This window comes from Malania oleifera, chromosome 12 (genome assembly GCF_029873635.1).
Source record: "Malania oleifera isolate guangnan ecotype guangnan chromosome 12, ASM2987363v1, whole genome shotgun sequence".
Lineage (NCBI taxonomy): Eukaryota > Viridiplantae > Streptophyta > Magnoliopsida > Santalales > Ximeniaceae > Malania > Malania oleifera.
This window is the reverse complement of record NC_080428.1, coordinates 78,405,365-78,417,816: the sequence shown is the minus strand read 5'-3', so window position 1 is coordinate 78,417,816 and position 12,452 is coordinate 78,405,365. Positions and strand designations below refer to the sequence as shown.

Genomic DNA, 12,452 nt, shown 5'->3' with positions numbered 1-12,452 from the left:
AAAGTGTTGTGGAATAAGAGATGGAATTATCCTCTTAATCCTATGTAGACTTGATGATGAGTGCAATCATGCGTCTCCATTACGAATTATCACTCACCATGGTCCATGGTCAGTGTCTACCGCATTGAAGCTCGCTAAAATGATAACAAGTTTTTGTATTGCCATGATGAGAGAGAGAGTTAAATCCCTAAACCTAAAATAGGAAAATAGTAAAAATTTAGACTTTGCACATGTAATTCTTTCTTACATTACTTGTGGGATAACCTCTTTTATTTTGCAGCATGAAAAATATTCCGATGAAATGATATTTTTGGGAGAATGGGATTCCGTTTTATGGGGAATGTTTTCAATTTGATTTTCGTTGTAAAATTTTTAAGAATGAGCATTTTGTTTACATGTTTATGTTTGATTCAACTTGAGAATCTTTGAGTAACAAATATATAAATAACAAGTGTATTTTTGATACAAACACTTACTATGTGTACTTAATTAAATCTACATCTTAAAATTTTCAACAACAATAAATTTAAAATATTTGACACTTTGTAATTAATTAATCCAAATAATCGAGGGCAATATAATGTTTAAATATTGACTATTATATTAGTTTTTTAAAATAATAATATTACTTTTATTTGATAAATTTTAATACTTTTAATAAACATTTTGAAAATTGCCTAATAAAAAAAGTAATTAAAATTTTCTAATTAATATGTGTAATTAAAATTTTAAAATATTTCTAATTAAAAAAGAATTAAATATATGTTGATTTAAAATTTTAATTTCCATTTTAATATTTTCAATTAAAAATTAATAAAGTACAAGTTAATTAAAATTTTTAATTGCCATTTTTATATTTTATAATTAAAATTAAATTTTTTTATATTTAATAATTAATTAAATTTGAGTTAAAACTTTATAATTAATATTATATATATATATATATATATTCTAATTAAAATAATTTACATTTATACTAACTTAAAATTTTTACTTTTAGTTTTCTTATAATTCATTATTTTAAATCTAATAATAGAGTGTGAATACATTATATCATAAGGATATTATTGTCAAAAAATCAAAATAGTGAGGGCAATTTGGTGAAAAAAGTAAGACTCCCATAGAAATGAAATTTATATAGAACTTACCCATGTGGGAGTAGTGGAAATAAGATTCTTATGTTTAGAGCGAATCCTATCATAGGATGACACATTTATAAGAATCTTGAAAGAATGTTGTGAAATAAATGTCTCACTCTAACTCAATGTTTGGAGAGATTTTATATTTGGATTTGTATTGAATTTGGATAAGTTGTAATGTAAAATTGTACTAAAAATTGTTCAAATTCACTTAAATCCAAAACTAAGATTTGAAACCCATACTCCAAACACTATCTAATAATATTTAAGTTTACATAGACAAAAGTTTAATCCAATTGTCATAATTTATAATTATTTTTTAGAATTAAACTCATGAAATTTTTATTAGTCTCAAGTTAATCACTAATCTTAACTTGGTGTGAAAAGGTCCACTAGGTGTTACAATTTATCAATCCTTCCATCAAAATTTTTTTAGGAAAAAAAATTAAAAATAGTAAACTAAATACCTAACTTTTTTTTTTTTTTTGAATTACAAGTTGGTTCACTAATTTTAAATCAATGTAAAAAGACTCAATAACTATTATAATTAACTAAGTCAATCCTTCAATTAAAGTTTATTAGAAAATAAGGATTAAAATCAACTAAATTCATTAATTTTTTCCTTATTACAAGTTTGTCCACTAATTTTAAGTGGGTGCAAGAAGACCCAATAATTATTTCAATTAACAAAGTCAATCATTCAAAATAATTGGTTAAAATATTAAAAAAAAAACTCACTAACTTTTCTATTTTTTATATTTCAATCCACCGACTCATTAATAGTCACTTTTTACATTATACAACTAGTTTAATTAAATAAATTAAAAAATATTAATTAATTTTCATATAAGTCAAAAAAGAACTCTTGAATTAAAAAAATTAACTGCCGAAATATGTAAATAATATCAACCAACATTATTTCAAGATATTTTCTTAAAGAAAATATACATCATAAAAAGAAAATAAAAAAATATATTTACTTAAATTTAAGCTTTCAATTGGACATCTGTTCTTAAAAGACACAGCTTTCTGCGGATTCATGTTTATGTTTTGGTTTGTGTTTTAATTGTTTCATTTTCAAAGTCTCATTTGGTTAATAGAATAAGAGAAAGTGGGCGGCACGAACGCCGGGGCCGCACATTTGACCATAATTTCCATAGAAATCACGAAAATGCCACTCATCCCCTCGCAAGGATCCAACATACGGAAATCGTGAAGTCATCCGGGACCTTCCCTTGACGTTCCTTCGACGAATGACGCGTTCATCCCCGCCGACGCGTACCCCAACCCATCTCTCCCGCCCTCTCTCTCCGTCAACTGCTATCTGAACTTCCTCTCCTCTGAATCATACAGGTACTTTCAATTCGATCCCACCAGATCCGTGATATCAGAGTTCGGATCTCATCACCATGCTCACACAACACCTCTTTGTTGGGTTTCTTCTCAATCTGTTCCTCCTCTCCCAAGCAAATCCGGTTCCAAATTGCCACAAATCCAACATTTCCATGGACCATTTCGTTTCTGAATTCGTTATGGTTCAGCACCAGTTAAGGGGAGTCCTTGAAGTGATTGATGGTTGTTCTTTTAGGGTTAGCGAGTTTGATATGCTTCCTGGGGCTGATGTGCACTGGTGGGGTGCACTGGCGGACGATTTTGGCAATCTCACGGCCGGTTTTGTCATTTCCGACGATAGATTGAACAGGACTTACAAGAATGATACTTTTACTGTGCATTTATCGGGCAATTTGACGTGGGATCAGATCGGGGTCGTCGCCGTTTGGGACGTTCCCACCGCATCAGATTTTGGGCATGTGGTTTTAGGAAAACCCAGAAATGCCTCGGACAGTTCTGCTTCGGGTCAAGCTCCGCCGCCGTCAACATTTAACGGCAGTTCAGGTGGTGGGGTGGGGAGAATTTATGAGCAGCCAACGATGCTTGAGAATTGCCTGCCGTTGTCAAAGAATTACAGGTTGAGGTGGACGGCGAGGGTGGAGGAGGATTTGATTGACATTGGGTTGGAGGCAGTGACGGGCATCATGAACTATTTGGCATTTGGGTGGGCGGATCCTAATTCATCGCCGGAGCTCATGCTCCATTCAGATGTTGCAGTGACGGGGTTTACGGAAGAAGGTATGCCATTTGCAGATGATTTTTACATTACTAAGTATAGTGAGTGTACAATAAACAAGGATGGTTCCGTGCAGGGTGTTTGTCCTGATACGATTTATGAAGGGAATGATCCCGTTGGTTTGGTGAACAATACCAAGTTGGTTTATGGCCATAGGAAAGATGGAGTCTCCTTTATTAGGTATCGGAGGCCATTGAAGTCAGTTGACAAGAAGTATGATCTCCCAGTGAATGCTACTGATAACATGACTGTGATTTGGGCTTTGGGGTTGATGAGGCCACCGGATGCTCTTAGGCCATATTATCTTCCCCAAAATCATGGGGGCCCTCCCCATGTAGCATATGGGCATTTGGTCCTTAACGTTTCACAGCATATAAATGATTGTTTGGGGCCATTGGATGCAGAAGACAAGGAAGATCAAGATGTTATCACTGCAGATGGAAAAAATCCGCTCATTGTTATGACAGGTCAGGCTTTACATTACCCAAATCCCCCAAATCCCCCAAAGGTATTGTATATTAACAAGAAAGAGGCTCCTGTCTTGGTAGTAGAAAGAGGAGTACCTGTGAAGTTTTCAATACAAGCTGGGCATGATGTTGCACTCTACATTACTTCTGACCTTCTTGGTGGGAATGCGACTTTAAGAGGTATGAATGAGACTATTTATGCTGGAGGACCAGAAGCTGAAGGAGTTCAAGCTAGTCCAACAGAATTGGTTTGGTCACCTGACAGGAACACCCCTGATCAGGTCTATTATCAGTCTTTGTACAAGGAGAAGATGGGTTGGAGAGTTCAGGTGGTTGATGGGGGCTTACCTGACATGTATAATAGCAGTGTTGTTCTGGATGATCAGCAGGTCACATTATTTTGGACACTAGCAGGGGACTCTATATCTGTAGCAGCTCGGGCTGAGAAAAAAAGTGGGTATCTTGCAATAGGATTTGGCAGCGGAATGGTGAATAGCTTTGCCTATGTGGGTTGGATTGATGAGGTTGGCAGAGGACGGGTGAACACATACTGGATTGATGGAAAGGATGCAAGCAATGTGCATCCAACAAATGAGAATTTGACATATGTAAGATGCAAGTCAGAAAATGACATCATCACATTGGAGTTCACTCGCCCATTGAAGCCTTCATGTAGACCAGGTGATAGACCAGAGTGTAAAAATATTATTGATCCCACAACTCCTCTTAAAGTCATTTGGGCAATGGGTGCTAGGTGGTCAGATGACCATTTAAGTGAGAGAAACATGCATTCGGTTACAAGCAATAGGCCTGTTCGTGTGATGCTGATGCGTGGTTCTGCAGAGGCAGAGCAAGATTTGCGACCGGTATTAGCTGTACATGGGTTTATGATGTTTCTTGCTTGGGGAATTTTGCTTCCAGGTGGAGTACTAGCAGCCAGGTATTTAAAACATGTGAAGGGTGATGGATGGTTTCAGATTCACATGTACTTGCAGTACTCAGGATTATCAATTGTTCTACTTGGCTTTCTCTTTGCTGTGGCTGAGCTCCGAGGCTTTTATCTTAGTTCATTACATGTTAAGTTTGGAATTTCTGCTATTATTTTGGCTTGCATACAGCCATTGAATGCATCCTTTAGGCCTAAAAGACCTGGTAATGGGGAGGTGGTTTCTTCGAGAAGGCTTGTCTGGGAATATTTACATGTTATTGTTGGCAGATCCACCATCATTGCAGGGATTGCTGCACTTGTTAGTGGAATGAAGCATTTAGGAGACAGATATGGTGGGGAAAATGTTCAGGGACTTAACTGGGCTTTAATAGTTTGGTTCTTGATTGGGGCCTTGATAGTCCTATATTTGGAATATCGTGAAAATGTACGGAGAAGGGACAGAAGCTTTGGAAGAAGCAATTGGGTTTTAGGTAACGTCGAGGAAGATGATTCTACTGATCTGTTGAGCCCAAACATGACATTTGCGGAAAAAGAGCCACATTCATCTGGAAGAATGGAAGTTCAGCTAGAACCTTTGGGCAGATAGACATGCTTTTAATTTATCTTGATATAAAGTACAACTGTTTTACATCAGTTTTGAAAATTTACTTTTACTCATACAGAAGATGATGAACCTGTGTGTTCACTTGGAAGGTTTCTTGTAGTGAAAGAATTGTGTTACTGACTACTTGGTAGTGTTGTCCCAACCATTCATCATGGAGAGTAATTGCCCTACGACATGTATTTGTACACTAGATACATTTTTTTAACATAGTGGAACTTCAAATCATTCTCTATGTATTTTTAATATGAAAAATTTGCTTATTGTTTGTATCATAGTATCTCTTCAAATAGACATGACTGTGGCATTCAAGTTTCCAACTGTATTTTAAAATGACAATCTTTTCCAACAGTCATCTTAACTCAAGGCAGGATAATTGTGCTTTGTTTGCATTTTTGATCGGTTTCATTGTGATTTGGAGGCTCAAGATCCTGTTGTGTATGATAATGGTGTTACCTACATGTTTAGACTTTAGGCATCATAATAACGTTTACCTGATGATACTATCGTGGCAGAACTGCAATGCTGCAAGCCTGCTTCTATTTCTACATCCTCTAGTTGATGTAAGTGCTACTGGTAATTATGGTTTTATGCCTTTCCCCATTGCGTTTTTGAAAAAAAATATATAATTAGACAAAATGGAATATGATTGTGAATTATTTTGTACCTGGAAAAATTAGAAGTAATTATCACATATTTTGTTTATTTTTTATTTTATTGAATGATGAGGAAAAATGTTTATTGAATTTTTTAGTGTTCTTCGCAGCAACCCATTTTTTATGTTGTAAGTCTTTAAGCATTGCTTTGAGGAGTTAGAAGAAGAATCACTTGGGGATAATTTTGTTGTAGTGGTAAGTGGATGTTTTAGTCTTTGCTTCTACCTATTTGCTAACTGAATGGAGCTCTGCTCATTATTAGGGGTTATATATCTTATAAAGGCAGTGGTTTCCGTACACAGTTGGATGCTATGACAGTGAAGCCTTGTATCTTTGGTGGTATGAGTTGCTTGATGAGATGATGGACTTTGGTTACCCTCAGTATACAGAAGCAAAGATTCTCAATGAATTTATCAAGATTGATGCTTACAGGATGGAAGTTATACAGAGGCCTCCCCCGGCTGTAACTAATGCAGTTTCTTGGTGTAGTAAAGGGATATGTTACAATAAGAATGAAGTAGGTTTATCTACAAATAATAATTATTGAGGATTTTGGCCATTGAATGATGTAACTTTTGTTTTGTTTGGTCAGGTATTTTTGGATGTGGTAGAGACTGTTAATATACTTGTCAACAGCAATGTGCAAATTATTATGTCAGACATTGTCGGGGCATTAAAGATGCCAACATATTTGAGGTTTGTTGTCTTTCCTACTCACAATATTTGCTTGAAGTCTTCAATGTGGATTAGGACAAAATGCTTGAACCATCCATAGAGTATATAATAATTTTCCAACTTGTACTGCTGAAGTTTTGGCTTAAGGATTTACGTGCATTCCACTGGATGATGCTATTAAATGCTTGTAGAATCAATTATCTGGATGATTGTTTTTTGGCTGTTGTAGTCTCAAAATGAGGTATTCTCTGTTATTAACTTGTGTTTTGGGACTCACAGTACTATTACATGGAAAGCGGATTACCAAAATGTTCACTCAGTGATGATCAACTTAAAAAAAAAAGAAAGGGGCAGCCTGGTGCACAAAGCTCCTGCATATGCGGGGTCCTAGGAAGGGACGGATCACAATGGATCTATAGTACGCAGCCTTAACTTGCATTTTTGTAAGAAGCTGTTTCCATGCCTTGAACCCGTGACCTCCAGGTCACACGGTGACAACCTTACCGTTGTACCTGAACCCCCCTTGTGATGATCAACTAATTGAATGAGTTTTATTTAGTCATTGTTGTCATCTCGAAATGGAGAATTCTGTTATTAAATTGCTTTGTGGGATTTATTATACTATTAACTGGACTGTGATGAGACAGGATTAAAATTCCGAGGAAACTTTCATTTGTAGAATTATTTACATCTTGAAAAAAAAAGGAAAACTTCATTTGACTTAAATCATGGTCCATTTGGTAAAATTGTGGGGATTACAAGGGGATAGGATGGCAAAGGAAGGTATGATACTTGGTTTGTTATTTTAGAATAACATCACGGGATAAGGTTTTATATCTTTGTAATTAATGGAATATTCAATGTATTATCCTATCCTATGTTTGGTGCAACAAAAAGTAATAGTTTGATTCCATGTATAGGATAAGGAGTGGGCCCAAGATATTTTAAGTTTGTTATGCTCTTATCCCTTCCTCCTCATCTGGGGAACACTATTCCACCTCTCTCCCATGGATGGATAATTTATCCCGTGTACATGGATAAGAGGTTGCACATAACACAAACGAGAAGAGAGAGGGTATCATATTCGATCTCCTTCCCCCCTATTCTGTCAAACAAATGGTCCCTGCAAAAAAAGAAGGATATGTTAGTATAATCTTCCTAAGTTACCCTTGCACCCTTGTATACTTTCTAAGTTACCCTTGTATACCCCACCTCCTTTAGCTATAAAGCCTTGTAAAGTGTTAATAAGAAATAACATAGAGAATTTCTCTTTTGACATGGTATCAGAGCCTAGGGTTCTTTAATTTTTTTTCCGCTGCTGCCGTCCGCTCCAGCCCTCCTTCTGGTTTCTGGCAACCACAGCAGTTCCTCTCGTCAATCCTCTAGCTTCCTCTCAGTGTTCCCTTGGCTTCTCGGTGCTGTCATTATTGTCGCCGCTCTCTCATGCACGTCGTGGTCTTTTGGTTCGTAACCCTCTCTGTTCGTCCCCGTCTCGGTCTCTCTGCACTCGTCGTGGTCGTGGTCTGTTCGTGGTCTCTTGGTTCGCCACTTGCCTCTGTTTCTCCTTCTCCGGCGTCGTCATAGTTCTCTGCCGTCTCGCGGACTCTGCTGCTGCCACTCTCCTTCTTGATTCTTCGGCGATGTTCTTGATTCTCCAGCGTTCTTGATTCTCCAACGATCTTGCTTCTCTCGTCTATTAGCATTGTCTTGTCGGCTTTGTCTCTCTGGCAGCAACCCTCCCGACACCAAAGAAGCGCCCTTCTCTCTTTATTGTGATTCCACTTTCCAAAATATTTTTAATTCCTACTCTCCAATAAAAGCACACTACCAAAAAAAAAAAAAAAATAAAAAAAAATCAGAAAAGCTGCTGTAATTCCTACTCTCTTCACTGTGATTCAAATTTTCCAATATTGTCCTTGCATTTTTATTTTTATTTTTTTTTATGGCATCTTTCACCGATGTTGTTCGCCCTATTTAGATTGTTTTGAAAGGCTTCAACTACAATGCATTGGCTCAACAAATGTCAGTTTTTTTGATTGGTCGGTGATTATGGCGTTTTGTCACTAGAACAAAACCAAAACCCACCAAAACTGTCACGCAATCCACAAAGGAGTTTGATGAGACTCTTGATGAATGGGAAAGTACTCACTAAAAGATCATTTCCTGGTTTATTTATACATCAGTTCCTACTTGATGCGAACCCCAATCAACATGCTTTGAAACCCAACAACCAATATTGGAATACTTACCAAATGATGCGAACCTTAACCGACACGCGTTGAAACCCAACAACCAATATTGGAATGCTTGCCTAAGAAAGCTAAAATTCAGATTTTGAATGGTAGACTTCGACCTGTTGTTTACGACAAACAAAAACTTTGGTATATACGACCTCAACCCGTTGTTTAGTGCGAAACAAGAACCTCGGTATAAGGAAGACACCACAAACGGTGGTGGAAAACCGTTTGATAAGTCGTTGGTGAACGCCGCGGGAAATCCCGATAAGTTCGAATAGTTCTCAAAAGAACCAAGAAGAAACAAAGCCTCACATTTTTAATCCATGATCAATTAATCCTTGTTCTTACAATAAGAATGCTTTTATAGGCATAGCCTAGGAGACAAAACATTAAACATTTCAAACCACTCTCAACAACTCACAACAACTTATTAAGACTTCTTGCAAGATTACAAATTAGACTCAACAACTCTTAACAATTTACTAAGACTTCTTGTAAGATTACAAATTAAATATAACACAAAAGTCGAAGCTAGACTCAACAACTTACTAAGACATGTGCAAGCAAAACAAGTTGTCTTGCACGATTACAAATTAAACATAGCACAAAAGTCAAAGAGTCAAATCCCCTATTTGAATAGCACACCATTATTAAGGAGATTAACACATTTAAGCTCCATCAAAAACTTAGAATAAGTTTAGTAGACCTTCATATTTCTTTGGACCAAGCTTGGAGTGACCCGTTTTTGAATAAACCCAAATATCTTGAATCAGCCCATGAAGTGCTTCATTGATCTTCTTGGATCTTGCTCTAGTAATAGGCCCAACTGAAACATGTAATGGATCCTTCAATGGTGCTTATTGATTCTCATCACTACTATTCAGAGTCTACTTCCTAAGTTTCGTAATGCCAAACTTGCTTGGGATTTTTTGGCCAAACGATACAACTGTGGCAGTGATGCTGCTCTTGAATTTCAGTTGGAAACTAGACTTTCTCAGATGCATCAGGAACTTGGACAGTCTATTGTCGAGTTTCCATGCTCAGGTTAGTGGCATTTGGGATCAGCTTTCTCATGCTGACCCTGCTTTTTCTGATGAGCAGTCAATTAAGCTTTTTGCTGCATATCGGGATCGTCGTCAGTTGCTATACTTTATGATGCATGTCCGGGATGAATTTGAGAATACTCGAGCTTCTTTGTTATGTCGATCTCCTCTTCCTACACTTGAGGTTGCTATTGCGGAGCTCATTTCTGAGGAGACACGACAACAGACTCGTTGGGTTCATTCTACCGATATGATCTTGGCTACTACTTCATCTAGCTTCTTTACTCCTGTTGCGGCTGTTGCTTCTTCTAGACCGCGCCGTTTCAATGGCCAGTGCCACTATTGTAAGGAAGACGGTCACTGTATTTTCGATTGTCCTAAAAGAAGGCCAAGGATGCTAGGGATGCTCTCAAGGCTAAGGCATCTTCCTCTTCCAGGCCTGTTGCTGTTGTCTCCTCAAGCTCCTCCGTTTCTACTCCATCTTCTGCATTTCCTTTGTCGTCTCTTTCTGCAGTTGACCTTGAGGCAATTATCACCTAGGTTCTCTCCCGCACTTTTATTGCCTTATCAGTCTCCACAGGTACCTCTACACCTTGGTTTATTGATTCTGCCTGTTGCAATCATATGACCTCTGATTCCTCTTTAGTGACGCATAAGCAGTCTTTAAATCCTGTTCCCTTAATTTATACTGCTGATAGTTCGCATATGTCTGTTAGTCATCTTGGTCTTGTTTCTACTCCTACTTTTTTTGTCCCTAACACATATGTTGTGCCTAACTTGTCTCTCAATCTCCTTTCTGTTGGTCAACTTGTTGAAAGTGGTTTGATCTTAACCTTTTCTCACAAAAGTTGTGATGTGCAGGATCTGAAGACGAGCCAGCTTGTTGGGATCGGGCGTAAAGTTGGTCGCCTTTTTGAGCTCACGTCTCCGCATTTGCCTTGTTCATGTTCTCCTCCATCTTTTTCTGCTGTAGTGTCTTCCCGTGTTTGGCATTCTCATCTCAGTCATACCTCATTATCTCGTGTTCAGTCTTTAGCTTCTAGTGGTTGCTTAGGAAATGTTAAGTTTGAACCTTTTGATTGTATGCCTCGCCAACTTGGGAAACAGAAAGCTTTACCTTTTAATGAAAGTAATTCTTTGTCTTCTGCACCTTTTGATTTGGTTCATTCTGATATTTGGGGACCTGCTCCTGTCCCCACTAAGGGTGGGTCTCGTTACTTTGTTATTTTTATCGATGATTACTCTCGGTATATCTTTTGCATGATCGCATTGGGTTACTTACTGTTTTTCGTGACTTTAAGCAAATGATTAAAACTCAGTTTAATCGCACCATTAAAATTTTTCGGTCTGACAATGCCCTGGAATATACTTCTACTCTTTTCATTGCAGAACTTCACGAGGCCGGCACCTTATCCCATCGATCCTGTCCATTCACCTCCCAACAGAATGGTCGTGCTGAACGTAAGCATCGCCACATCGTTGACACTGTTTGCTCTAAACTTTTCTCTGCATCCCTCCTAGAATCCTTTTAGGGAGAAGCTGCTCTTATCGCTGTTTACACTATTAATCGGGTTCCAACCCCTACTCTTTCCAATAAATCTCCATATGAGGCTCTCTATGGAAAGGTACCTGATTATTCTCTTCTCAAAGTATTTGGTTCTGCTTGCTTTGTTTTGCTTCCACCTCATGAACATACAAAACTTGAACCTTGTTCTTATCTCTGTTGCTTTCTTGGTTATGGCATTGAACACAAGGGTTATTGGTGCTACGACCCCATAGCCAAGCGTCTTCGAGTCTCTCGGCATGTTTAGTTTTGGGAACACAAAATGTTCACTAGTATCTCTCCATTTTCTTCTGATTGTCCCTTATAGTCTCCCATTTTCACTGACCCTGCCATAGATCTCTCTCCCGATTTTTCCTCTAATGCAGATCATGACAGCTCATTAGGTGATCACTCTGTGTTTGCCTCTCCCGAAATGGTCCATCTGATGATCATGCTGTCGCATCCACTTTACTTGAGTCCTCTGATTTGGATGTCCATCGTTCTAGTCGGGTATGGGCACCTCCTACCTATCTTAGTGATTATCACTGTTTTTATACTCTTGACTCCCTTCACGAGCCTCGCAATTATCGCGAAGCTTATTCTGTTCCTGTTTGGAAGCAAGCTATGTATGAAGAACTTGACGTTCTTCACAAAACTCATACTTGGGACCTGGTTGACCTGCCTCCTGAAAAGACTGTAGTTGGAAACAAATGGGTGTATAAACGGAAAACGAACTCCGACGGTTCTGAAGTAAGACATAAAGTTCGTTTAGTGGCAAAGGGCTTCACTCAGGAATATGACATTGATTATGAGGAGACATTTGCCCCTATTGCTCGTATTACCTCCGTTCGCTCACTTTTGGCTATTGCCTCTGCTCGCCAATGACTTTTATTTCAGATGGATGTCAAGAATGCCTTCTTACATGGTGATTTGGCTAAGGAGGTATATAAGCAGCCCCCTCCAAGATATCCTCATCCTTCTGGTAAGGTCTATTGTCTCCGCCGTGCTTTATAT

General features: G+C 37.9%; 1 protein-coding gene and 1 pseudogene across 1 annotated transcript; both read left to right on the top strand.

The window, feature by feature from the left end:
• Positions 1-2,333: 2,333 nt before the first annotated feature.
• On the top strand, positions 2,334-5,559 carry LOC131144230 (cytochrome b561, DM13 and DOMON domain-containing protein At5g54830). The gene has a single exon (XM_058092751.1). The coding sequence runs from the start codon at positions 2,549-2,551 to the stop codon at positions 5,267-5,269; it is 2,721 nt and encodes a 906-aa protein (XP_057948734.1). The 5' UTR covers positions 2,334-2,548; the 3' UTR covers positions 5,270-5,559.
• Positions 5,560-5,579: 20 nt separating this feature from the next.
• LOC131144021 (AP-1 complex subunit mu-2-like) lies at positions 5,580-8,282 on the top strand (annotated as a pseudogene).
• Positions 8,283-12,452: the final 4,170 nt, after the last annotated feature.

Excerpts from the sequence above, each read along its gene's own strand:
- LOC131144230 (XM_058092751.1), top strand. The coding sequence starts at position 2,549 with ATGCTCACACAACACCTCTTTGTTGGGTTTCTTCTCAATCTGTTCCTC.